At 41.0% G+C, this 27081-nt stretch overlaps 1 protein-coding gene across 1 annotated transcript in view; it reads left to right on the top strand.

Moving 5' to 3' along the window:
• Positions 1–26387, top strand: part of LOC147747587 (vitellogenin-1-like) — a 1134322-nt gene extending 1107935 nt beyond the window's left edge. Inside the window, exon 34 of the mRNA XM_086925703.1 lies at positions 26084–26387. Coding sequence (XP_086781829.1) covers positions 26084–26208 — 125 coding nt within the window. The 3' untranslated portion in view covers positions 26209–26387. The remainder of the gene's footprint in view (positions 1–26083) is intronic.
• Positions 26388–27081: the final 694 nt, after the last annotated feature.

Genomic DNA, 27081 nt, shown 5'->3' with positions numbered 1-27081 from the left:
AAATAAACCTTGGTATTACCAAGGTTTATAGCAAATGCGATAAAAATCGCCGCAGTGCATGAATATCGCTGAAAAGTTAGCGATATTCATGCATTACCAAGCTAATGCTCTTAGCCATGTTAGCCACCTCCCATTGGATAACATGGCTAAGAACTGCTCAGGGCAGGTGTTAGCTTTTGGAGATTTTCGCGCTTAGCGCCAATATCTCCAAAAGTTGGTAATAGGAGTTAGCGATGTTAGCGACTGTTTCCAGTCGCTAACATCTTGGCACGCCCACTTTGCATGTCATTAGTGATAAATATCACTGACATGCAAAGTGGGGCCCAAGATGGTTGCTATCTCCTACTAGCTGTCGCTAACTGGTGTTAGCGACAGCTAGGTAATAGGGAGATAATTTTATCTCCGCTTTCTTGGCTTTTAAAGCCAAAAAAGCGGAGATAAACCCCCTTGATAATATGCCCCTGTATTTTTTGCACCGTGCAGGTGGGCCTTTAGATAATTTGGAGAGCCTTGCTGGGGAGAAATAATCTCTATGTGTTGTAAAATAATGGTTCCTCCTCAGCCAAGCTGGCTTTACGACTGAGAAGAGAGTATTATAAGAGATTTTCCACAATTTCTCCCAATCTATCCCTGGGAAGACTGCCCCCCATAACTCCTCGGCTAGCTTAAACTCGCCGTCAATAGCCTCTTCTATAGCCAAATAGAAAAAAGAAATCTCTTTCTTCCCTGCAGGCCTGTTGACCAGATGTTCTTCCAGGGGATTCCCCCAGCCTAGTGAGCTCTTCAAATACTGAGACCAACTTAATATCTGCAAGTACTTAAACTTTGAGATGCCCCCCTCCAGTTTTTCTTTTAACATGGCCCACGGTAAAAGTGAACCATCAACCGCTAGATCCCCCATACCAATACCCCAGCTGTTTTAAGGGGAACTGCCAACAGATCTTTTAGGCAGTTGGGGGTTCCTGGGCTATCCCACATGGGGCCAGCCTAGAATATTATTCGAGTTCTGTTCGATTTTTAATCCTAGCCCATATTTGAGCTGCGCCACTTAGGACTTTTAGTCTGACCTTTAAAAAAAAAGAATTGTCCCCATACTTAAACAGAAAGCCTTCATGTGGAAGCCCCAGTTGTTCCAACATAGCGAAAAATATTTTGCCTCTCCCTGAAGAGTCTGGAGATTTTAATAGCATTCTCTAGTGTTTTAGTTGGCAAAATTGACATTTTTATGAGATTTACTCTACCCGGGATAGACAATGGGAGATGGAACCAAGATCTCATAAGTTCTTGACACTCCTTCAAAGTGTTAGAGAGATTTACTTTTGATATTTTGTCTATCTTTGGAACAATTTTGACCTCCAAGTAGCGCAGCTCTTTTTTGGTTTGGTATCGGCATTTTGGCAGGTTCCATGACATAAGCTCGGTTTTGTCAGTATTAATGTTGTAGCCCGAAACCCGGCAAAAATCTCTCACTAGCTCGATCATCTGAGGAAAGGAGAATTCCAGATCGACGACAGAATAAGAATGTCGTCGGCATACAGGGCTACCTTCCTCTCCCACGTGCCGCTCTTGAATGGTGTAATAGCTGGCTCTTCCATAAGACGTTGAGCAAACGGTTCTATATATAGGTCAAAGAGACGCGGGGAGAGGGGGCAGCCCTGCCTGTTAACCCTTTTGATTTTAAATGGTCTAGTCATTTTGCCATTCACCACCAGCCTAGCTGAGGGCTCACTATAAATAAGGCGGATGGCACGGCAACATTTTGGCCCAAGGTTCAGCTTCTTCAAAACTCCTATAAGGTATTTCCAATCCACCCTATAAAATGCTTTAGTTGCATCCCATGTCATTCCCGCCAAAGGAAGAGAGAAAGTGGAGGCGAAATCTATCGCACCAAAAAAATCATGAGTAAGGTCATAAAGGTTTCTGCCCTTTACGAAGCCCTTTTGATCAGTGTGCAACAGCTCACCTGCTATGCACCCTAATCTGTCAGCCAATATCTTCGGGAAAACTTTATAATCTGAATTCAAGAAAGATATGGGCCTGTAAAACCCACATTTGTAGGGGGTTTACTGGGTTTTAGAATTAGAATAAAATTTGCTTCCCCCCATGTGGTGGGTGGATGGGCTTCCTCCACCAGAATTTTATTAAACACCTAAGCCATAAAAGGGATAATTGTTTCCCCTAATTTCTTATAAATTTCCACAGGGAGGCCATCTGGCCCTGCAGATTTACCCTTTTTGCAATCTAAGAGAGCCTTCCTGACTTCTTGGTGCGTAATTACATCCTCCAAAGTTTCGCTTTTAGAGCATAAAGCTTGTTGAGGACAATACCAATGAAAGGTAGACCAGTAGTATTTTGCTCCCTTACCATTCAGGGCATTTTGAATGAGGAAGAGAGCTTTAATTCTAATCCTATTTGCTACGGGTAGCCAATGAAGGGCTCGCTTGTTTCTGGTAACCTTGAAATTTGGGAACCTTCAAAATAAGCCACACAGCAGCATTCTGCAAAGATTGTAATTTAGACTGTGCCCATTTTGTAGTTGCTAGGTATAGAGTATTGCAGTAGTCGATCGTTGATAAGATGAGTGCAACTACGACCCATTTTTGTAACTCCATAGTGATAAATGGGAAAACTTTCTTTAATTGCCTGATGATGAAATAGCAGGCAAAGTAGTACGGTTGATCTGCTCTCTAAAGCTGAGCTGGTCATCAAAAATAACTCCTATATTTTTTACCTTTGTGACGGGAAAGGGACAAAATCAGTTGGCCCCCAAAAGGAATTACAGAGCTTGGTGTTCTTGCCAAACAGTATAACCTCGGTTTCATCCATGTTCAGTTTCAGGAAATAAGTACGCACCCAAGTCGATACTTGTGTTAGACAGGACTGTAAGATGGAAGCCACAGGGCCATCATCATCCAGAATGGCAACAATGATTTGAGTGTGGTCGGCGTAAGAGACCGCTGACAAACCGTAGGACTGGTTAAGCTCTAAAAAGGAAGTGATGTAAGTCATACACAGTGTAGCAGTTAAGGCTGACCTGTGAGGGACCCCACAAGGCAGAGAATACTGCTTCGACTGGAAACCATTCGAGTCAACTCTCTGACAGCTATTTGTTAGAAACAAACTGAGATGGGCCAGGACAGCACCATCAATCCCTATACACTCCAGCCATCTGATAAGCACCTCATGGTTGACTGTATAGAACGCAACTGTGAGAAAGAGTCGAATAAGTGCCGCTCTGCTCCCCTCATCCACTATTTTGCAGATTTGTTTCGAAGCCTCCACTAAGGCAGATTCATTGGAGTACTGGGATCTAAAACCATGTTGTTGCTGGTTTAAAAGGTCATTATTTTGTGACCCAGTTAGTACCTTATTCATCACCTTTTCCAGTACTTTTGCCAGATAAGGCAGTTGAGAGATTGGCGGATAATTCTTTGTTTCAGCAGGTTGAGGTTGTTTTTTTTATTGGTATGGCTGACACAAGCTTCCAAACTGAGGGAAAAGATCCAGCCTTTATAACTTGATTTAGAAGCTTGGTAAGCTGGGTGGCCAATATGAGAACTGTACTTGGCACACAACTGAACTCTCTTGTACTTAACCAGGAATAACCTGATTGGCCACCTCCTTCTTGCTGGTTCTATTTGATTCTTTCACAGTAAGCTCTACAGCCTCATCTTGCAGCCTCTGTGGTTGAGCGAATTTGTCTCTGTGGGTGCATTCTTCCTTTTGTTGTTTGGTTCTTCCACCTCGCTGGTAGTTTATAGGTATTGTGCTTGCTTTCAGTCAAGAATATTATAGTTTTATTGCTGCTGGTCCATTTCTTGTGTTGGTTGACCAACTCTGTCCATTTGAAAAGTAATGAAGACAAAATGGACAAATGTTCATATATATTAAGTACCTTTCAAGGAAATGATAAAAATTAAATAAGTGAATGATTCAGGGTAGGTCTTGTACATGTGTGAGGCCTATTTCCCACTGGGAAAAGGTTTTCAAATATTTATTAATTATTTGGTTTTGGTAGAATCCCATTATGATGTATTGGATTCAAGATTGCAAACGTGATAAACAGTCCTTAGACAGCCTAGATGAAGAAGGATTTCATAATAGTACTATTCCATCGAAATGTGCATCAACTTTTTTAACTGTCCATTGTTGCTGGCCACCAAAATGGGAATTACGCTTGCGTCAATTCCTCTTTCAGAATGACTTTTACTATATAACAGAGACCTTGGTTTTAATTTGAGATGGATTAATCAGACTTTTGGAATATTTCTTGGTGAACGGGTCATTGATGCATATTTTGCTTACATATTTATGAAATGTATGGAACATAATATTTAAAGTATTTTCGTATTGTCATCTGTGATTTGTTATAGTATTGTTCTCATCACAGAAGTATTATGATGATTGAGGGTTATTTAATTTGTACTTTGTTGTAGTTCTTTGATCTTGTGGGTATAGAAGTGCTATCTTGATGCTATAGCGTTGGTGGTTACTCTTTTAGCCTGAATGTTTTCCACACCCTACGTGAGTTAGATAATAATTTACCTAGAAGCCCCATGTCACCAAAATTGGCAGCAAACAACTAACATGCAAGAGGTGACTTGCCAATTAAATATGGCTGTTTGTGTGCTTTCAAAAAAGGCAATATACAATGAAGCAGCTGGCATCCCAGTCAGCTTGGACATTAATAGAGTTTCGGCAGTGGCTCATTCTGAAATTACATTTCCTTTGTTCAATGGCACCTAACACACAAGGGGCCTGATTCCGATCCAGTAAAATTACCGTCTGTACGATTCGCATTCGGAGCCGTCTCCGTACGACTCGCACACATGCCATACGACCAGACGAGTACGATCCAGACTGGGGTATCAGGATGCGATTCGTACGGTCCAAGTCAGGTAAGAGCGATTCGTACGGAAAAGTGCACAAACACATACACACCGTACGGCGCGTACCCCCCATGATCGCAGGGGTACGGTGCATACCCCTGCTATCATGGGGGGTACGCGCCGTAAACCCTGCGTGCATGGGGTACGGTGCGTAACCCATGTACGCTGGGTATACGGTGCGTACCCCCCATGATCGCAGGGGTACGCGCCATGCCCCTGCGATCATGGGGGATACGCGCCGTACACAGGGGGCCGTACGGTAGCTGTTTTGGGGCGGACTCTGCTTATACGACTGTTTTCGGCTCCCGTAGAAAAAGGGTCGTACGGTGCGTACCCGACACAAATCTTACTTGCCGGGTCGTATAAACCAGCCACGAACCGTACAGAAGTCACGTACAGCGGGTTCCGAGTGTGCCTCGTTCGGGGATTTGATTCGTACGGTCTTTGTGCGATTGGTACGGAGTCCAGCTCCTGGTACGAATCGTACTTCGTCGTACATATGGGGGACGTTGCAGGGTACGATTCGTACGGGAAAAATGCTCCATACGGCTAATCGGAGCGCTTTTTCCAGGATTGGAATCGACCCCAAGGTGTCTGATGTAACTATAGAGGTAAATAGAGGCCTACACTATCACAAGTGACACTCTGGAAAGACTGAGTGGCCATGAAATAGAGTGCAGTCAGTATTGTTACATGGGCTGGGAGATCCTGGGAGCAGGCTGTAGGTCCAACTCCCAGTCTGAAAATATGGCTAGGATCACATCAGAGGAGAAGCAATATCTGGCAATGACTGCTTCCCTGGACATGCCAAAGATGTTGATCCTTTGCCTGTGTACCCTCTCTTTTCTCCTCAGTTATTTGCTTCTCAAAATGATGGTCAAAATTACAAAGACATTCACTGACACAGAATCTTGTGTTTGTGTGTGACTTAATTTCACATGTGGTCACCTTGCATGTGATTATTTGGTGTTGCAATTATTTTCACCTGGACAATGGTGGTGATTTATCACTGCCACTTCCTTGCTTTACCAGGTGTGTTCCATTTGTTCGGAGCCTTGCTCTAATATGTTTTTCAGAAATATCAAAGTTAACACTTAAAAAATAATGTTCAGTAAAGAAAACATTATACATATGTTTTTAAATGATGAAGCCATGAAAATGTTTTTCATTTTTTTCTAATTTCCCTGAATGTTTTATTTGCCGTCATTGATTTCTATGAGAATGTGTTACAGTACCAGTGATTTTCTGTGTGTGGTGCGGAACTTACTCCAAGGCTGTGCTAGAAGATATTTGAGCCTGTTTTGTGTTTAGTAGAGCTGTTGTAGAATGAGAAGTGTATTTTGTGAATAGCAATTTTCTTGCACTGTGGGTGATTTTCTTTTTTTTTTTGGCATGTCGCTTTATAAATCCCTCCTTTAAGTTTCCTTATTTCATCCATTTTGCATTCATTATTCTCAGTTCTCCAGCCACTACCCCAATTCCTTCCCATATTACTACAAAAGCATATGCCTACCTGTGTGGTGACTTTCAGGCAGAAATGATAAGAAGGTGGAAAGGTATGGCCGGAGGTTTGTTAACTGCTGTTTGTAGAAAGTAAAGAGCACTACCTTACATACTACATTTTGTACTCCAAAATGCAGTTTGTGAATCAGGCCCCTAGTATTTTTCAATTTGTTTCTGTATTGTAGAACTAGTGCTTGCTTGATTTAGGTCTTGTTATGCATTAAGAATTTGTATTTCAGTAATGATGATCGTTAGTTTTCTTTACAATACCATTAATTGTATTTGCCTCAACCATGAGTACCATTAGACTAGTCAATAGTGTGCTTCCAATTTTTGTTTTGGGATTTTGCTTCCTTTAGTGTATAAATAACCCATGTAGGTTAGTAAGTGTTTGTGTTTCTATGGATCTGTGCAAATAGCAGCATTGGGCATTTTGAAATTTCTAAATGGTGGAAATGACAAATGTAACATAAATATATGAGGTTATAAACATAAGACGAAGCAACTAGTAGTATTTTGCTTTATGTTCTTTCAATTTTACCCTTTTGCTGAAAGTAGATTTGTAAGGTTTTTCATGGTCCGTTCTGTGAATTTAGAAAATATGAATATGCATTTAATGTGAAAATTGTATTTTATTTTGCATACAAACATTGCTTTAGGTTATGTTTTTCTAGTAATGAACCACTTGTTAACTTAATTTTTTACAGGATGCATTTTGCTTTGTTGTGTACATTTCTGGTGTAGGTGCTGGACAATGATGGTCTCTCTTTCTATATACAAGCTGACCAGCAGTTTTCTTGTTTCAAGGCACTGGATCATGTAAGGAGGATGGAGTGTGGTGTGAAAAGTACTAGATCATGTAAGAAGGATGGGGAGTTGTGACTTGCAGAAGCGCATTAGAGCCCGATGGTATTTAAAAGAATTGCCCACATGACCCTAAAACAAAATTCTTGATTATTCCGTTATCTCAGTCAATGTAATTTAGACAAGTATAGTTTTTTAATAATACATGTTGGACCTGGCCCTTTTTGAAGGGTTATCCCCAAATATTTTTCCTTCCTCCTGTATTCTTCAGAGCCCCTTTTTGTTGGCTTTAGGATCTGGACCCTTAACCACTGCTAATCAGTGTTAAAGTGCATGTGCTCTCTCCTTTTTACATGGTATGATTGGTTCACACCTGATTGGCATATTTATTTGGCTTGTAAGTCCCTTGTACAGTAGTTTCCAATATATTCAGGGCCTGTAAATTAAATGCTACTAGTGGACCTGCAGTGCTGTTTACATTACCAACAGAAGTAACCTTTCAAACCTGTCTTAGGCCTGTTGCCAATTAAAGTTACTTCCCTAGCATGAAACCCCCCTTTTACTACATATAGGTCACTCCTAAGGTAGGCCCTAAGTACCTCTATGGTCAGGGTGCTGTATAGGTGAAAGATATGACATGTGCCTTTATTGTGTAGCATGTCCTGGTAGTGACCAACAGCCTCTTTGGTTTCACACTGATGTGAGGCCTACTACTCTCATAGGCTAGCTTTGGGAAATCCCTTATAGGCATTTGAGTGGTAATCCCTGATCTGAAAGGAGCAGCATTGCCATGTTTAGTATGTTTGGAATAGTGGTGATACATCCTGCTTATTGGTGTCGGTGGCTTTATCATTACTATTGTAGAAATGCCACTTTTAGAAAGTGGGCATTTTTCTGTGCTTATGTCTATATGTGCTTTGCAGCCTGATTCCAATCCACGTCTGGGCCTGGTTAACAGCTACACTTTGTGCATACTTTCCAGACAGCCATCACGCAGGAAGGGTTGGGTGTGACAGGATTGAATGTGCATTCATCTGCATACTGAATGGTCTTTCTGGTCTGGGACAGAGGGTAGTAGGCACACTTACATTTGTATAGGCTGTGTCCTGCCCTCACACAAAGGGTTAATTTGCCACCTGTTGTACGTCTGGAGTAAGGGCTAAGTTGAAAGGGGGTGTTGTGCATTTCTAAGGTTTCTTTTGAAGTTCCCCCAGATCAAAGATATTTTGAGTAGAAGTACAGGGACACTGACCCCATGATTTTAGACACAGCATGAATTTGTAACCAGAAGCTGCTGACTCAACAGACTGCACATTGCCAAAAGGACCTGTATGATGCCAGGAAGAATCAACATTGGACTTACATGCTTATTGTGCTGACCCGTGGCCTGCTGGGCTACAAAAAGGACAAGAACCCTGATGTGCTGACCTGCTGTCTGCATTCTGGCATGTGTGCCTCCAGTGATCTCCAAGAGCATGTGGGCTTGCCCCCTGGTTGTTTGCAACTACAGAGTCATCAAAAGGTGCATCAGTACACCTTTGCCGTGGGAGTCTTGTGATCTACAAATCTAGCAGCAGTGTGAACTACAGTAGGAGCTGTGCTGGAGTTCGCCTGGTCTTGCCACATTATTTTCACTGCCAGCGTGTAGTGAGCACTGTTGGAGACTCTTCGGGGCTATCTCCCCGCACCCAGTGAACCCAGCACCAGAAGTGAGTGGTAGTCGCCGCACGCCTATTCCTTTTTTTTTACTTCAGCTCTGTTGAGCACTGTTGACCTGTGAGGCCATAATCCTTCCGGACAAGGGAACAACCTGCCTGCCTTTATTTTTCCCATCTGGAAGATCAGCGCTACTAATCACGGAGAAGTGTCAGCCAGCTGATCAGTGACTGAGCAGCTCCACTGCCTTGACAAGCAGTGCCAGTGAGGGGGAAAGTTGCACAGCTGGCCGCTGGCTGAGGTGCCACTGCAAAACCACCCAGCATGGTCTGTTGTTGGTGCATCACCTGGGCAATGCCAGGACGCACCCGAAGTCCGCAGAAAAGTACTAACCACTGTAGGCACTTCTAGTGCCAGGAAAGCTGGCCCACTCTCCTCACATCAGCTCTGTGCTTTGTGGGGGCTAATGTTGGCAGCTGTCCTGTGCACTTGCGGGCAGCTGCAGTCAAGAGTTGAGTGCGAGGACCAAATAAATTGTCCTGCGTGGTCCTGAAGTGTGGCCCCCATTGTTGCACATATCTAGGGGACATTTGCTTGGAGAACCTGATGGATATCCAGACCCCAGTATGAAACCCTTCCCACATTCAGAAAAGCGAAGTGGGGGTTTCTCAAAGGAATTACCAAATTCCCTGGAATGGAGCACAGGTGCACCACTACCTGTGTTTTGGGTATATCGTAAGTTGTGGAAGACTTGCAAATTACTGTGTAATGAATAATGGGCGCTCAGAGGTCCTGCGCCCTATTTTGACATAGTAATGCACCTGTTTTCCTCTGATGAACCTGCATATGTGAAAAAGTATATACATGATTCATAGAGTTGTATTCCATTAGCTGTGTCATCACTAGCCCTAATATATTGTTGTATGTCATTTTGCCTTGCCCTGTTTAGGACAACTAATACTATATAATATGCCTTCATAGTATGCATAGTAACAGTGTTTCCATAATGTTTGCACATCAGTCATTTTCTTATTTCACTCATTGTGATTTTTTGACCATTGCCTGTTCTGCAAAATCATTGTTGGTTTATGTCATTTTGGGTCTATGGTTTATATATAATATACTCTATATTTGTATAACCTTGTGTGGAGTCTCCCTTTGTGGTGTATTTATTATTTTGCTGGTGCGTGTTTGTTGCACAAACCCTTTACACAATGCCTCTAGGATAGGTCTGACTGCGCTTGCCAAGCTACCAAGGGCATGAGCATGGGTTATCTTTGGTATGTAACTTACGTGCCCTGACTTGAGTGTTGGGTTCTGCCTGGCTCAGGTGCAAATCCTAGGCAACTAGAAAACCCATTTCTAATAGTACAACTCGGTTGTAGAACATCTATGTTCTATAGTAGTTTTCATAGACTAGCCTCATCTTAAAATACTGAGGGTCTGATTCACATTGTGTAAGTTTACTATTTGTTTGCTATCTATAAACTACCAGTTAATAGTAAAGTTGCAGCTCTGGAGACTCTACAGTCACAATCTGAGAAACTTTGTTAGATATGTCTTCTGGGCAATTATATGCTTCTTTTGTCAACCTATAGAATATAATTTTCCCAACCTATTAATCCCTGAGTGAAGGTGGAAGATTCAACGGATTACCAATTCTGAGCAAGCTAAAATTTAAACAGAGAGTGAACTGAAAAACTATTTAAAAAAATACAGGGGCATATTATCAAGCCTGTGCGCTAAAATTATCGCCGCTTTATCGGCCGAAAACGGCCGATAAAGCGGCGATAACGGGCTTGATAATATGCTCTATGGAATTCCAATCGAAGCACATGTTAGATGTGAAGACATCTAACATGGGCTTCGATTGGAATTCCACAGACCATATTATCAAGCCCATAATCGCCGCTTTATCGGCCGTTTTCGGCCGATAAAGCGGCGATAATTTTAGCGCACAGGCTTGATAATATGCCCCACATTTTTCAACTTTAATGGACAATAACTATCTCTTTTAGTATTTTACCATGGGTAACCTTTCTGGTTAATGTACTCAGTTCCAGGTTACTATAGTGTGGACTATACCTGGGTAAAGACAGGCCGCCTTATATAACGCCTGTTTACCAGGTACAGATTAGCAAAGGAGAGAATGTATATTTTAAAAACAAATGAAGCAGAGATAGAGAAAATAGGCTATCCCACACCTCCTGTGTGTGTCTGTGTCTGTCTGGGTGTGTGTGTATGCATCTGTGTGTGTGTGTGTGTGTGTGTGTGTGTGTGTGTGTGTGTGTGTGTGTGTGTGTGTGTGGGTGTGCATGTGTGTGTGTGTGTGTAAGTGTGTGTGTAAGTGTGTGAATGTTAATAGCTATGTCAACGTTAAGATAACATTCTATCAACAAAATACAAGACGATTTAACAACATGTGCCTGGTGAACTATTTTCACTATGCAAAGCAGTATGAAGCATCATAAAACAATATACAAATAGAGCTAATTAATGGAAATATACACCAAATTTTCTCAAAGAATATAAACGCAAGCAAATAAGGACAATTGGTACTAAAAAGGAACAATTATGAGGTGAAGTGATGTTGGAACCACAGACCTAGAAGTTATTTTTTAAAGTATCACAAGAAGGCTATTTCCTCATTGCCATGAAGGTGGAATTCAAGACTATAAGGACACTACTGGAAATAATTGTTTGAGTCTAAGATTTTTGGAGATTATGTTTATCAAAAAAAAGGGAGTCTATACTCTGATGAAAATCTTGGTTTGTTTCTAGGCTAAAAAAGTTTGGGGGCATATTCTACAATTGTAAGCGCACAGTGCAGATCATGTGTTGGCCAAGATTTTTTAAAGAGGGTGGAAGAGAGACAGCCTTGATATATAACAACCATATGAGGACTGCCTACTTCCCTCAGTCATGTTCCATTGTTCATGTAGTGTGGTGTAGTGTGGAGTACTTTAGTTTTTACAGTGATGTCTACAATAATTAATTGGATTACTACTCTTATTAGTTACCTTGGGTTTTAGGACAGTGTCATAGCATTCAGGGATTGTTGTGATGGGCATTTAGGAGAAATGTATCTTTTCACCTCATCTTTGAAGAAGGTGTCGAACTTCACACATTTCCCAGAAGAGTAGTAATTTTTCTCCTCTGTGGAGGGGAGGGGGGATTATGTGACATTCATAACTATATCAAATAACATTTGAGGCAGTTTTTAGCATTGCCAATATTTCTTCTGCTAAAGGTGGATTTAGCTTCATAAATGTGTTTTTATTATTCTCTCTCCAGTCTCAGTTTTGTTAGGGGTTCAGGATAAGGATGTTTATACTATCAATACTATGTTACTCTATGAGGGTTCCTTATTTGTTGAGGTTTTTCAAATAACACATATTCAATTTTTAAACTTTATTCTTTTTACTCTTTTAGCATGTTATTGTCTGTCCAAAATTGCATTCACACTTTCAGGATATTTGTGCACAAGTCTACTGACTTCTTATTTAGTGCAGTAAAGTCTAGTAACCCTTGGCTTGGGTTGCTTTGGCCTGCTTGGGGTCATAAGCTGGCAGAGTGAAAAATGAAGGGGTCAGGAAATAATATGAATATTGAACTGAGCTTTGTCACTTTGTTTTAAGCTTCCATTCTTTGGTGATTAAGATATTTAAAATGACCTCCTTTGATTGTTGAAGTTGAGCACACAGTATATAATAATAATTTACTAGGAACAAAGAAGGTTGAGACATAGCTGGTTAAGTTGGGTCTCCCAAGTGTCGGTTGAAACCTCCAATTTACATATTATTACCTGGGGTAAACAAATTATGGGTTAGAAAATCTATTAGTTCAATATATTCTCTATTGTTTCCAATTGGGTGGTAGATGGCATGTCGTTTAGTGGTAATTGGGTTAATCGTTTGTATGACCATAGGGAGACAATCAAATGGTGAGAACTGATGATATAATAGATGCACATTTAATCATGTTTTTGTGTACAATTGTGTCACCACTTAGAAGAAATATTTAGCCAGGTTTCGTTTAGGAATAAAAAGTCATGGATCTTGAAAATAATGAGGTCTGCAATTGTGAATCTATTATTTTACTGCTAACGTGCAACTATGTAGGAGTAAATTCATGGAAGACTGTGTTGTAGTGAAATACAGATTTCTGATTGAGAGAAAAACACTGAAAACAACAACCAAATTTAAATATGCACATTGCACGTATGTAGAAAAACAATACAGAGAAAGTTGAGCCACTGATCATCATTTAAGTGTGCTTGGTTAGTTAGAAAATGGTAGTATCCATAAACATAGTGATTTTAAGAATAGTTTTATAACTGATTACTTATATTTCTAACAAAGATGTAGTAAAAATGAAACATTAAAATGCAGCATTTCTTGCAGAGTGATTCGATAACATATATTGGTGCAAGACTCTCATGTTACATGTTAGAGCTTTGACATTTTCAGCACCGATATCTAATATTACATAGATTCTAGATTTATGTAAATGTTTTTGGTCAAATGCTTTCAAAAAGTATTTTACGTGTTACCACCTTGAGACCACAATAATAAGCCAAAATCATATATATGAGTGATTTTATAATGCTTTTCAACATAAACTAGGGGGCATATTATCAAGGGGGTTTATCTCCGCTTTTTTGGCTTTAAAAGCCAAGAAAGCGGAGATAAAAATTATCTCCCTATTACCTAGCTGTCGCTAACACCAGTTAGCGACAGCCAGTAGGAGATAGCGACCATCTTGGGCCCGCTTTGCATGTTAGTAATATTTATCACTAATGACATGCAAAGTGGGCGTGCCAAGATGTTAGCGACTGGAAACTGTCGCTAACATCGCTATCTCCTATTACCAACTTTTGGAGATATTTGCGCTAAGCGCGAATATCTCCAAAAGCTAACACCTGCCCTGAGCAGTTCTTAGCCATGTTATTCAATGGGAGGTGGATAACATGGCTAAGAGCTTCAGCTCGGTAATGCATGAATATCGCTGACTTTTCAGCGATATTCATGCATTGCGGCCGTTTTTTATCGCATTTGCGATAAACCTTGGTAATACCAAGGTTTATTTGCGATAAAAATCGCCGCAGGTCAACGGTAATTTTTTGTCTCTAACCAAGCAATAGCGATAATTATCGCTATTGCTTGGTAATATGCCCCTATGAGTTTTACACTAAATGAAGTATGAGTTTAAAAGATGTTTGAATTAACTTTCCTCTTTAGGCTGTCTACTGTCCCATGGCCTGTTGCAATAAACATTGACACGATTTCATATGTTGCCTATTTGTTCTGATCATGCCATGTTCCTTAAAGGATAAAATGAACACTTTTGCTTAATTCTCTTTTGTGTGGATTTCACAAGAACCTAACCTTTTGACAGTGTCTGTATACAACACAACAATGTTAGTTTTTTGTCGACAAACCTATTAGGATGCAATGTACTGTTCTACTCATGATTGGTATAGGAAAATATCCTGGAGTATTAATTTGTACCTGCTAAATGTAAAAGTGATCACATGGGATCACTCCACAGTGGACTGACAACAGAATCATGATGACAAATATGCACAGTAAAAACTATTAGACTAGAGGAGTAAGACATTCTTTTGGAGCCATTATTCTTGGTTCATTCCTTTGAGCTATTCTTTGGCCTTACCTGTTTTGGGTTTCTGAGGACTCTTTAGCAATGCTCTTGAGAACTGTGCCCATTTTCATTGTTCCATCACTTACTTGAATCAAGAATTCATTTATTTCAAATAGCTGTTGTGAGTCATTTATTTGAGATGTAATGTTCTTTATTTCAAACTGTGCTTGGGAGTTGTCTACAAATTAAGGGTTCTCATTGGGTAGACCAAAAGTGTTTTATTCCTGATTCTATCCCTTATTACGGCCATCCCTTACTACGGTGAAGAAAGGTCTATTAGAGGACCAATGCCTCTGTGGTAAAATATAGTAAGAACATTGTGAAAATTCAACACTCCTATGGGCCTGGTGCTGGACGACTTTTTTTCTTTAAAAAGAGATTCTGTTACTTCACTGTATAGTCCTGGTTATGGTAGTGGTTGCTGTGATCATTTCTATCAGACTGTGATGAAAGCCTTTGTTGATACAATAAAACCTCCTACTCTTTTGTGTTCAATTATGATAATGAAGGAGACTTATTGAGAGACTGTGGAGGTTTTTTCAGCATATCCTGGAGAAGCAGCTCATTATCTTTTTCAATGAGGCTCCTGGAGTTCTGTTAGTGCAGTGAACCTCATTACTCTGCATTCTACAGGTTTGTACAGGTCAAGGGGGCATTTACCTTTCATTATTACCTCTTAGATTATCACCAACAAGAGCTCACTTGAGAGTTGAAATGATTGGGTAATTTGCAAGCACTTCCCACCACTACTAATGATAAGGTACATTATTGTAACATAAATCATAGTATCATATAATATTGTCAGTTAGTATTGCCCTGTTGTCCAGCCATTTGGTTCGCTCCCTTCATCCTTTCATTGTCTACGTCAGCTGCTGTGAAACACAAGACCTCAACCAAATCCCAGATGATAGTAAAACATTGTTAAATGTCTGTAGACCCTATGCATCTGCTCGAAGTGTGTTTCAACTGGCCTGAGTCTTCAGTAACATATGCATCACTAGAACTTATATTCAAGCCTTTTATAAATGGAGATGGAGGATTTACACCGGTATATTCCACTAACAACTGTTATGAAACCAACTATAATGTTGGGAAACAAGGGTTTGAAAAGTACCTTACAGTAATGAAATATGGGAATATAAAACTTGCTATGCTAATGTGACACTGGCATTGTATGAACATATAAATGCAGGCAGGGTTTCAAAAATCAACCCGAGCTTCTAGAAACCATTAATTTGTTCTGCTGCTAGATTACAATGCATTACACACATTTCGAAGGAACTGAACTGGCTCTCTCTGGAGACTATATTCCACATCAAGCTAGCCTGCATACCTACTCTGCTCTACACTCTCAAAATACCCTGACTAGGCCAGGAGTCAAGGAATTTCCGAAGCAAAGCTTCCTAAGGGCTAAATTATAGAAAGTTCAGAACAAATTCTTCAAATCATTCCTATCAATCCCCTGCAGCTTACATTTGGAGCTCATTGTCTTAAGAGATTTGTATTATAGCTTCTCTCCAGGTCTTCCATTAAAACCCTCAAAACTTTCCACTTCCATAAAATCCTCAAATTCTAGTCTGGGCTCTCTCTTTCATTGATACTCCCTCTGATATGCATTACTCTCAAACCATGTATTTCCCCCTTTCAAATGTTATATTTTAGAGATATTTATAGTTGATTTCCCCTTGCTTATAAGATACTCCTATACCTATTTTGGTCCTGAGTCTCACATATAATACATACATTATTTTATGAATAGAATATGACATTTTGGAGGGCTTTGCAATGCCCAGCTTATTGTAATGTATAGCTCCTTCTGATGATGAAATTGACTGCAACCTGTGGTGTTCATCTCAAGAACTACCCTGACAATATTTCTTTATTTTGGGTTTTTAATACAACCCGTTAAGACCCTTGACACAGCATGGCACAGCACTTAAGAGCACGGCATAGAATGGCAAAGAACAAGCAACTACAGATCCTAAATCAGATGTTTAAGGTCATCAGAAAGATAGCCACATATTGGCACTCCATATTCAAGAAGAAAAGGTGCAATAATGCTTGCAGATTATAAACCATAATGAGCAGAGTCGCGTTTACCACTTGCTTAGGACCAAAAATGTACTGACTGGCTTTAAAAAAACTGAGGTTAAATTGCTTAAGGTCTGAGGGCCATATTATCAAGCCTGGGCCATAAAATTATCGCCGCTTTATCGGCAGGAAACTGCCGCTAAAGTGGCGATAATGGCTTGATAATAGGCTCTATGGAATTCCAATCGAAGCTCATGTTAGATGTCCTTCACATCTAACATGGGCTTCGATTGGAATTCCATAGAGCCTATTATCAAACCCATTATCGCCACTTTAACTGCAGTTTCCTGCCGATAAAGCGGCGATAATTTTATCGCCCAGGCTTGATAATAAGGCCCTGAGTTTCTGATTGCAGGGCTGAGTGTCCTGCCTGGTCTAGCCAATTCTGGTCAGCTGATGCCAGGCAATTGTCTTGGCACTGTCGAACATAAACCCTGCGAATAATTATTGATGTAGTAGTCTGATTCCCCAAAGTAATGATTTGACTAAAATGTGCAGTTCCAAACAGAAATTATTTCCAGAATCCTACCCTTGTCAAACGTCCCTCACAAAGTAGTTGGTCCATGCCCCAGAGATCTCACAGTTCGAACATACTATCGGCATCCTCTCATTTGCTTCACAAATGATCTGTTCGTCCAGCCGAAGCACCAGCAAAATTCAGTAACACAGGCAATTCCTTGCTGGAGTCTGCAAGAGAAAACGTCACCTGGCTTGGCTTCTCTGCACCAAAGGTCTGTCCGTCGACAGATGATGTGTGTGAGTGCATTGCTCATTAGGAGCCACGAGACGAGACTCTGGGGCATATTACCAAGCAATAGCGATAATTATCGCTATTGCTTGGTTAGAGACAAAAATTTACCGCTGAGCTGCGGCGATTTTTACCGCAAATAAACCTTGGTATTACCAAGGTTTATCGCAAATGCGATAAAAATCGCCGCAATGCATGAATATCGCTGAAAAGTCCGCGATATTCATGCATTACCGAGCTAATGCTCTTAGCCATGTTATCCACCTCCCATTGGATAACATGGCTAAGAACTGCTCAGGGCAGGTGTTAGCTTTTTGAGATATTCGCGCTTAGCGCGAATATCTCCAAAAGTTGGTAATAGGAGATAGCGATGTTAGCGACTGTTTTCAGTCGCTAACATCTTGGCACCCCCACTTTGCATCTCATTAGTGATAAATATCACTGACATGCGAAGTGGGGCCCAAGATGGTCGCTTTCTGCTACTAGCTGTTGCTAACTGGTGTTAGCGATAGCTAGGTAATAGGGGGATAATTTTATCTCTGCTTTCTTGGCTTTTAAAGCCAAAAAAGCGGAGATAAACCCCCTTGATAATATGCCCCACAGTTCTTTCTGCCTCTAATGAAGGCATATATTTGATCACGTAATTTGCAAATTTCAAGTTAGATATTGAAACAGTAGTTGCAGGTGACGCTACTTTACAATGCGTTTAGTTGACCGTTGTAACATATTCGCTCTGCACCATCGACAATGGATTAATAATTGCTGCTATAAATGGAAATAAAGTTTCTAGCTACGAAGCTTCTCAACAACTGTGATGGCAAACAACGTAATGTATGTTGTTCTCTAAAACCAAAAGGCCTGTTTTTGAACACTGCAGTCTGGAAGTACCTAATAACAAAACACTTATTGTGACACAGTTTTTGTTTGGTTCCAATCTATCTTAGCCGCCCAATTGCTAGCCACTAAGGCAGAGGAGCATCGCCCTACTGCTTTCAGAAGTGGAAATAAAGGAAAAATAAAATGACAACTTGCTGTTATAATTTTTTTTGGTCCTGCTGCAGTGTCTTTGTGGGGCGGGCTGCTCAGCTCTCAGAGTAACGGGGAGGAGTGTTGGGCACTATGTAAGGGTGCAATGACTGTTTGGCCTACCCTCTCAGGCCGGCCAAACAGTCATGCATACTTTGCATGTTCTCCACCCAGGCTTCATAACAGCCTGGGTGGATAACATGCCCACACTCCCATTCCCTGGCTGAACACCGAACCATGGCTCTCAGACCAATCACAACGCTGCATTTGTCAGGGGAACCTGGGTGCTTCCTGTTCCTGGCCGGGAGAGATGCGGCAAGAAGATGGAGGAGAGACGCAGTGACAAAAGAGGAGAGACGCGGCAAGAAGGTGCATTTTTTTTATCTTTTTTTACACCCTTCTCCCCTCCCCACACCACTGATTGCTAGGAGAGAGAGGGCCAGCTCTAGGGTGGTGTGAAAGGTACCACCACACCGGGTGCTGGCTTCCTGGCGGCGCTGTGTTTCTAAGTTTATTATGTTTTTAAAGCACCTGCTGCCACTTTCCTCTGGCAATTACCAGGCTTCACACAAATGTCAAGTTAACTCCTGTGATTAATGTTCTTCCTGGAGAGTGATTGGAGTTTTGTATAGTTGATATTTTGACTTATATGAAGGTAGTGCAGAGGGTTAATATGCCTGCTGCAAAGAACGTGTACCATGTAGATTACTGAGTGCATACAATGTCAATAGATCAGCAAGTTACTGCTTTTAAAAGAGACATCTTTTGTTACTTGCAATTTATAACTTAAAGTCCTAATATAGAACATTGAGGTATTGCCTTTCATCATAGACCTGCATACACACTGCAAAGTATACATTAAAGCATATATTAATGTTGCCTAAAGGGTTATTTGGGTAGAAATCGATTCTTATTGTTAAAGAAAACTCCAAACTGTGCTGTTTCTTTTTTGACTGAGTTTGTGCTTCTCCACACCAAGCACTCCTAAACTATACAGCCTACCAGTATGCATGACATGTGACTCCTACACCTTTAGTCCTTTGGTTTATGTAACATTTCCTCTAAGCTGATTTACACATGTATGCTTGATTGTCTCTGTGTAATGTGTGTGTGATGCAAAGTGCTCTGACATCCTTTACTGGTATGAGTGGCGCTATGTAACTAATTAATTGCCTCTGAGAGAATGTGGTTATGGAGACTTGGTCACTGTTAAAGGGTGCTAGTGAGAGAATTCATGGTGGAGGTGGTCAATGGGGGTGCCAACTAACATTGTCGCACTGGGCGCCACCAGTGATAAAGCCGGCCCTCAAGAGAGATATGTTGGTTCCATTGTCGCTAGGCGCCTGTTGGCATGAAAGTGGTATACGGGCCAAATTCGACCAGCATTTCTTGAGATAGGAATCAATCACGTTTTCCTCACCGCTTCGGCGGGGGGCATCGGCAGGGAGCACAATTTCAGCCTTTGTTCATGTTTTGCTTTCTGTAAAGTAGAGCAATTGTTTTTCCTCAAAGTATGGATGACCAAAAAAAGAGTTGCAACATGAATTTCCTCCATCAATCACTGCATTTCTATATACACCAAAGTGTCAAATTATAATTGCAGATTAAAAAACACATTTCTAATTCACAGAGGGTCACAAAATGACCTCCATAATTAATATTAATTATGGACATTACTTTTCTTGGACCCCTGGTGACTGCCTACCATTTCAGAGATGGTAGCTTGTGAGTGACAGTGAACCACCATTCCTGCATTCACATTCTCAAGCGGGAAATATATTTTTATAAATAGGTTCATGTCCTTTAAAGGAATAGGTGCTGTCGTTTTTTTAAAAATGTCTCCCCTTTGGGAAGATATCGGGGTAACATACAGAGGCTCTGTCGAGCACATCCTGCTCCACCAAAGGCAGCCAACATGATTTCAAAAGTTGAAGCTATGTTTTGGGAGCAGCTTGCCTTTTGAATCAGTTATCACCTCCTTTGAGAGGTCCATAACTTTTCAATGGTTTGCACCACAGTTATATTCACCCTCCACTCTATATACTACTGTGGCTCACAGCTACGAGGGGGTGCTTCTTTCACGTGCTCTTCTAATTGTGATTGAGAGTGGGTGTGAAAATGATATTAGAGCCAGATGTACAAAGTATTTTACCCGTAGCAAACCGCCCATCAGACCTTTTGCGAGTGGTGAAAAGCTTTTTGCCATGTACCAACCCTAGTTTGCAAGTCGGTAACCCATTACCAACTCGCAAAGTAGGGTTTGTGAGTCGTTATTAGGAAGGGGCATTTTATGGGTGTCCCTTCCTAATAGTGAGTCTCACTGGTAAGTAGGAATGTTTTGCAACTGGGAATGCGGTCTCAGAACATTTGTAGTTATGTAACCCATTTGCAAGTTGGAAGAGGCTTCCCCTTTGTGAATGTGGGCGCCAACATTTTTAAAGAGCAGGGAATGGTCCAAAAAATGAAACAGTAGCTTTTCATTTTTATTTATTAATTGCATCCCGTTTTCCTTTACGGAAAATGGGATGCATTACAAAACAAATTAGCTTTATTTAAAAAACAATCACAGACATGGTGGTCTGCTGACCCGAGCAAGTCACCATCCCTGTGAGAGCAGGCCAATCTCAATGGGTCACAAAGCGAGACCTACCTCTTTAATGTTAATGAGGTAGAACAATTTGCAAACCAATGGGAATCGCAAAATGTGTCTAAGACACATTTGTTCATGGGGGTCTGCGATTTCCTAATAACGAATCGCAAAAATTTGCACCTTCCTAATAGTGTGTCTCACTGGTAGGTAGGAATGTTTTGCAAACGGAAATGCGGTCTCAGAACATTTGTAGTTATGTAACCCATTCGCAAATTGGAAGAGGCTTCCCCTTTGTGAATGTGGGCGCCAACATTTTTAAAGAGCAGGCAATGGTCCAAAAATTGAAACAGTAGCTTTTCATTTTTATTTTTTAATTGCATCTCGTTTTCCTTTAAGGAAAATGGGATGCATTACAAAAGAAATTAGCTTTATTTAAAAAGCAATCACAGACATGGTGGTCTGCTGACCCCAGCAAGTCACCATCCCTGTGAGAGCAGGCCAATCCCAATAGGTCACAAAGCGAGACCTACCTCATTAATATTATTGAGGTAGGTCAATTTGCAACCCAATGGGAATCGCAAAATGTGTCCAAGACACATTTGTTCATGGGGGTCTGCGATTTCCTAATAGAAAAATTGCACAAAAAAAACAATTAGGAAATCGGAAAGTGACTTGTTGATACATCTGGCCCTTAGTACCTTGCACATCATAGTTTTGCATTAGAAAATTCCGTGATTTTCCAAACCGCACGGTTTGCGAAATCAAAAGTATTTAGCACTTCGGCCCAACTTTATTACATAACCTAGTAATAGACTGTGCTTAGAAGCAGCATCTGTTTGAGTTAACCTGGCCCTCCTTTGCTTCGGTGGCAAACAGCAAGTTTCCCATATAAGAATAACAGCATGTTCCTGTGTTTAACAGACGTATTTCCTTTATTGTTTTCCTGCATACATTAATAATTGATGCAACCCTAAAACTACCCGGAAAAATGAAATATATGAAGTACTCAAAATAAATGCAAATCTGACTTCCAATATGATGTCAATGCCTGTTGGCTGAGGAACGTCACTGTGGCCTTGAACACAGAGAAGCAGAGGAGGTAGGGGTGGTGGGTGAGTTGGCGCGTGTTCACTGGTGGAGAGGGCGATAATGGATTTAATACAAACATGCTCATCCATCACCAGCTCACAAATTGATTTTGCATAGCACCAAGCACACAAAACCAAACAAAAACTCTGTAGAACTTTTCATGTAGTACAAGTACACCCTTGGGAGAAAGGCTCCCGCATCCATTAGAAGGGAGCAGTTGAGGACATGCTGGCTCTTACTTAATACTTGAACTCAATTATGCGGTGTACCACCGTTTCTGTGTTTGTGGGCGACGTAAATAACATTGTGTTCCTGGCTGTGCATTAAGTTGCACGAAGAACAAACAAAAGAAGAAGCATATGCAAAAGTGTTCTAACGAAATAATTGAATTTTTCCGTTAATGCATGCATATATTGCCATTTTTTAGAAGGCCAACCTCAATGAGTTCCATCCGTTGGGCAGGGCGTTTTATATGTCGTGCAGATCACATCTAATGCACAACATATTGTAATATTAAATATAAAGAATAATATAATCTGCGTTCTTCAGTCAGACGCATCTTGTATATATTTTTATTTTATTTTATTTATTTTATTTATTTTATTTTATTAAAGTATGTCTGCATGGCATCCTTGACACATGCTTGCATTTGGGGAGGGGTTACTGTGTAAGCATCTGTCAACATGAACCGGATTTTCAAAACCTTTGGGCTAATCATAATCAATGGGTATCAATGAAAAGCTGAGTTTTCAGCCCCACGTGACACTTCGTGAAACGTCCATCGAGCCCAAGATGGGAGTGGCATTGAGTTCCAAAGGGAGGAGCCATGTTTGTGCAAAGATCTCCAGCCAAACCTTTTGCGGCTAGATTGTAGGATCATTAAACAATTCAGGGAGGTTGATCTTATTATGCTTCTGGTTGGATTGTCAGTTCGTTTGATCTTATAATGACTTAGCAGCATGCTTCCACTCAGCTTAATACACACTCTGCATAAAAGGCCTCATTTAAAAGGAATTTGCATATGGCAGCGTCGCAAGTCTTCTGCTGCGATGCTGTTCGCCACTATGAAAGGGCAGGAATGCACTGTGGGGCAGATTTACAAGCCTCTTGCGCCACTTTGTTCCTCCGTTGCGCCACTTTTTGTGACGCAGCGGCAGCATAAACAAGGCGCCATGTTGCGGCCGATTTACAATTAGACACATCTAGGGAGATGTGTCACCTTGTAAAGCCATGAGTCACATTATACCTGTGTCAGGTATACTGTATGCATGGTGGGTGTTCCCACGCGGGCGAACCTTGTAGAAGTCACACCGTGAAATCTACAAGATTTCACTGCGCCATTTCTAGGACGCCACTGCGTCAAAACCCTACTCATGCTTAGAGCAGGTGTATGGAGTGACGCAGTGTATTAGGAATAGGCCTCCCAATGCATTGCTGGAGTTGCATCGTTCTTGCGACAAGACTCCAGCAATGCGTGACTTTTGCGCCGACAATCCTTTTTGCATATAGGTGCAGGGAAGATGACGCATCTATACCGATGAGCCAGTTTCTTGTAAATAAACTGCTTTTTTTTAATGAAATATTGTGCATTCCTGTCCTTTCTCCCCACGCTGGTGCATAATTTGATGCCTAGCGCCAACATAGGCACCCTTGTACCATGGTACACGGGTGCCTCCGTTGCAGGCAGGATTGGTTTTCTGCAGGAAGGGGCACCTTCCTGCACAAAAACAATCCCGAGAGGTGTTTTACTTATTCTAAGGCAGCACACATGGAAAGAGGAAAAAACGAGGAGAATTAAAAATATTTTTCTTAGTCTACTCTGGGGAGATGCAAGGTTTTGGCGCTGCCCCAGGTTTACGTGACTAAGTAAATCTGTGGCAGCATCAAAAATCCATGGGTGCTGCATGGTAAAACTCACAACGCCCATGAAATGACTACTTGATGTAGAGTAAAGCTGGGCAGCAACTTGCGGTGCTTTGTCTTACTCCAGATCTATGAAGCTATGCAAAGCCACGGAGATTGGCTTTGCGTTGCCTCATAGATATGATTGAGAGGCTTGTGCCACCGGAGCATCAAAAAAGCTACGCTCTCATGAATAAGCCCCAAAGATTTGAACTAGGATTTTCTCTTAATTGATTGTGCAAGGCTATCAAGGTCTTAGAGATGAGGTAAGGTCAACGCAATGGTGTTTGCTCCATCATTCCTGGATGGGATTCAGTGTGCACAGTGAAGCAGTAGTCCAGCTGTGAGGTGGCAGTCCCAAGAAATAAGTGTCATTTTGTAGGACAAGCTTCAGAGGTGGATACATGATTGCAGATGTCATTATTGTAGCAATTGGTGGAAGCCACACCCATTCCCTACATTTACTTCTTGTATGAAGTTACACTCAGAGGAAAACAAAACTCAGAGGCTTGGCACATTTTATGTAGACTTCTGGAAAGGAACCATCAATGCTGAGCACCTCTATAGACGGTAATTGAGTCTGTGGCGCCCAGATGGCCCACTGAACGCATTGGAAACTTTTTTCTGGTCCATCGTTCTAGAAGGTGTGATGAGCCTGCCAGGACCAGATCTTGTACCCAGATTCCTGTGCTGTTTTCTGTGTGTTTTCTGTGTAGCTTTCTGTCAGCATGTATGTGGAGTGCATGAAACACGTGATGATGGAGGCCAGAGAGGCTACCTATTCTTGAACAGGATTAGGCCAATCTCTTAGGTTCTGAACATAGCTACCCATAATATACCCACACATCTTCTTTCAGTAATGCTTGCTCAATAAAGTGTATGCCTGGCAAATCAAGGTAAGGTTTTATGGCTGGAGGTCGGCAGGACCAGTAGATGCACAAATTCTCTAGAGCCAACATTGATAACAAACCTGGACTGCATTCTATAGTCACAATCAATGAGGAAGAAATGTGATTAATGGATGTTTATGTCACAATAAATTATGAAGACCTGTGATTAATGTATAAAGGCTTAAACAACTATTTCATGTTGAATTGATGAAGGTGTATGGAAAAGAAGAAAACATTTAATAAAAAAACTATAAATGGACTTTGGAGCTTGAAATGTGTTCTTCTCAAACCCATGAACTATTGCATTCTATGATGGTCTGCTTATGGGGATAGTCTTTGTTAGAGCGCGTCGGAGGCCTGCTGTGGTCATGAGGTAGACAGTGCATGGTGATCTATTCCCCGGTGGTGAGTCGTGCTGTATTGATCATAGTGTTCTCCGCTGCTGTTTTCTGTGAATGTAGCTTGTGATGAAAGTCTGCTAGGTTATTGTTCCTGGCTTGAACCATGTTCTAAGATGTTGGGACTCAGGATGAGGTAGGAGTCATCCAAGTTAATCCAAACTGATTGGAAGGTGTTGGCACCTAGTGACTCATGTGGGAATCGCTACGGAAATGCATGTTGTATTATCGTGTTTATTTTTTAAGATCTTACAGGATAATAGTCACCGGTCTCGTGCACTGATATAGGCAAAACTACCAGTACCCAGTGTACGTGTACAACAGTGTTCGCAATTTACTAAAGTTCAAAATGCAGCGCTACAATTAGGGATAATTACCCAAATTATGCATCACGATAGTAATTGACTTTAATTGTGATTTGGACATCACAATAATAAGCAATTACGACCTTTTCATTTCCACCACCACATGTAATAATTCTATCATACAAAACGTAGTGAGAGCAGCATTGGTTCAGCCAACCCCTTCTGAGGGCTTTTTCCTAAAATGTGAAAATAAAGTATATTCTGTTGCCTAATGTACATGCTAACCTCTACCGGATAGCTGGTGTGGCATTATAAGTAATACTGACATGAGCTGAATCTCAGCAGCAGCGATAGCTGTGACAAGTTATTCTGCTTGACTGCTGGAGCATTGATACATTTCATCATTCGAAGTTGGTGAAAGTAAACCTTTATTGCTGGTGAATTCTGATTTTGGGCAAGCTCATTCCATTGCATGTTCTAATTATTAATAGCTTTATGCTTACTAATGATGTGTTAATCCTCATTTCCCAGGTTCTACAATAGACCAAAGTGAATGGCAAGTGAACCTTAATGTGAAGTCGGTGGACACAGTGGCGGAGGTGGACGCTCACACGGAGTGCTCCTGCACGAAGGAGTGCACCAAAACACAACCGTGAAGAAAATGACAACAATGAATACTAGCGCTTAAAAAAGGAGATTGAGCACTAGAATTCAACTAAAAACAAAGAAAAACAATGCCTCAATGGACCGTGTGTGGTGCATGTATGTTGTTCAATTAAATATTCAATTAGTAAACATATTACTGTAATTTGTTCATAATAAATACAACTTAAAATCACTTTTATGATAAATCCAGCCTACTGTTTTAGATCCACATTTCCTAGAGACAAATAAACTGAACAATACATGTGTAATGCCCATTAGAAAAGGAATTCTGCCGTCGAATACCACCACTATGCCCACAGCTCGTGTCGCTCTTCTAATTGTAGCCCCAAAAAGAAACGTTTACAAACATAGAAAATACATCACTTCTTTTGAATGAGCATTCATGTTCTATATTGATTTAACACTGCAGTTCTTCACAGACAAAATCAATACCAAATTAATATTCAGATTTAAGAATACTAACTTGGCACCATATTCGGTCAGCTTGCCTCGTTGCTTGAAAGCACAAGTTTGGAAAGAGATATTTTCTCCTTGTTAATACAAAATATTTTAAAAAGTATAATAACTATTCAGGTAATGGTTAAGAAATATTGTCGATCATCATGCTACCCAATCGTTGGGCTTCATTCCATAATACTGATCGCGGCTTTCTGTCTCCTTACATAACCAGACCAATGACAATTCTAGCCCTGCACTCACGTCATATTCTTCTCACTATCGTGGCCATTCCCACAACATAGCATGGTTTCTCTTTCCTTACCTACCGTCGTGCCATCACTTGGCTTATTATCCTTTTTTCAGGATTCTACTTACTTTCCTGTAATTTTTACCGAGTCCTTATTCATTCTCCGAGTAGCGTCACA

Source organism: Lissotriton vulgaris, chromosome 1_1 (genome assembly GCF_964263255.1).
Source record: "Lissotriton vulgaris chromosome 1_1, aLisVul1.2, whole genome shotgun sequence".
Taxonomy (NCBI): Eukaryota; Metazoa; Chordata; class Amphibia; order Caudata; family Salamandridae; genus Lissotriton; species Lissotriton vulgaris.
This window is presented reverse-complemented; position numbering and strand designations above follow the sequence as displayed.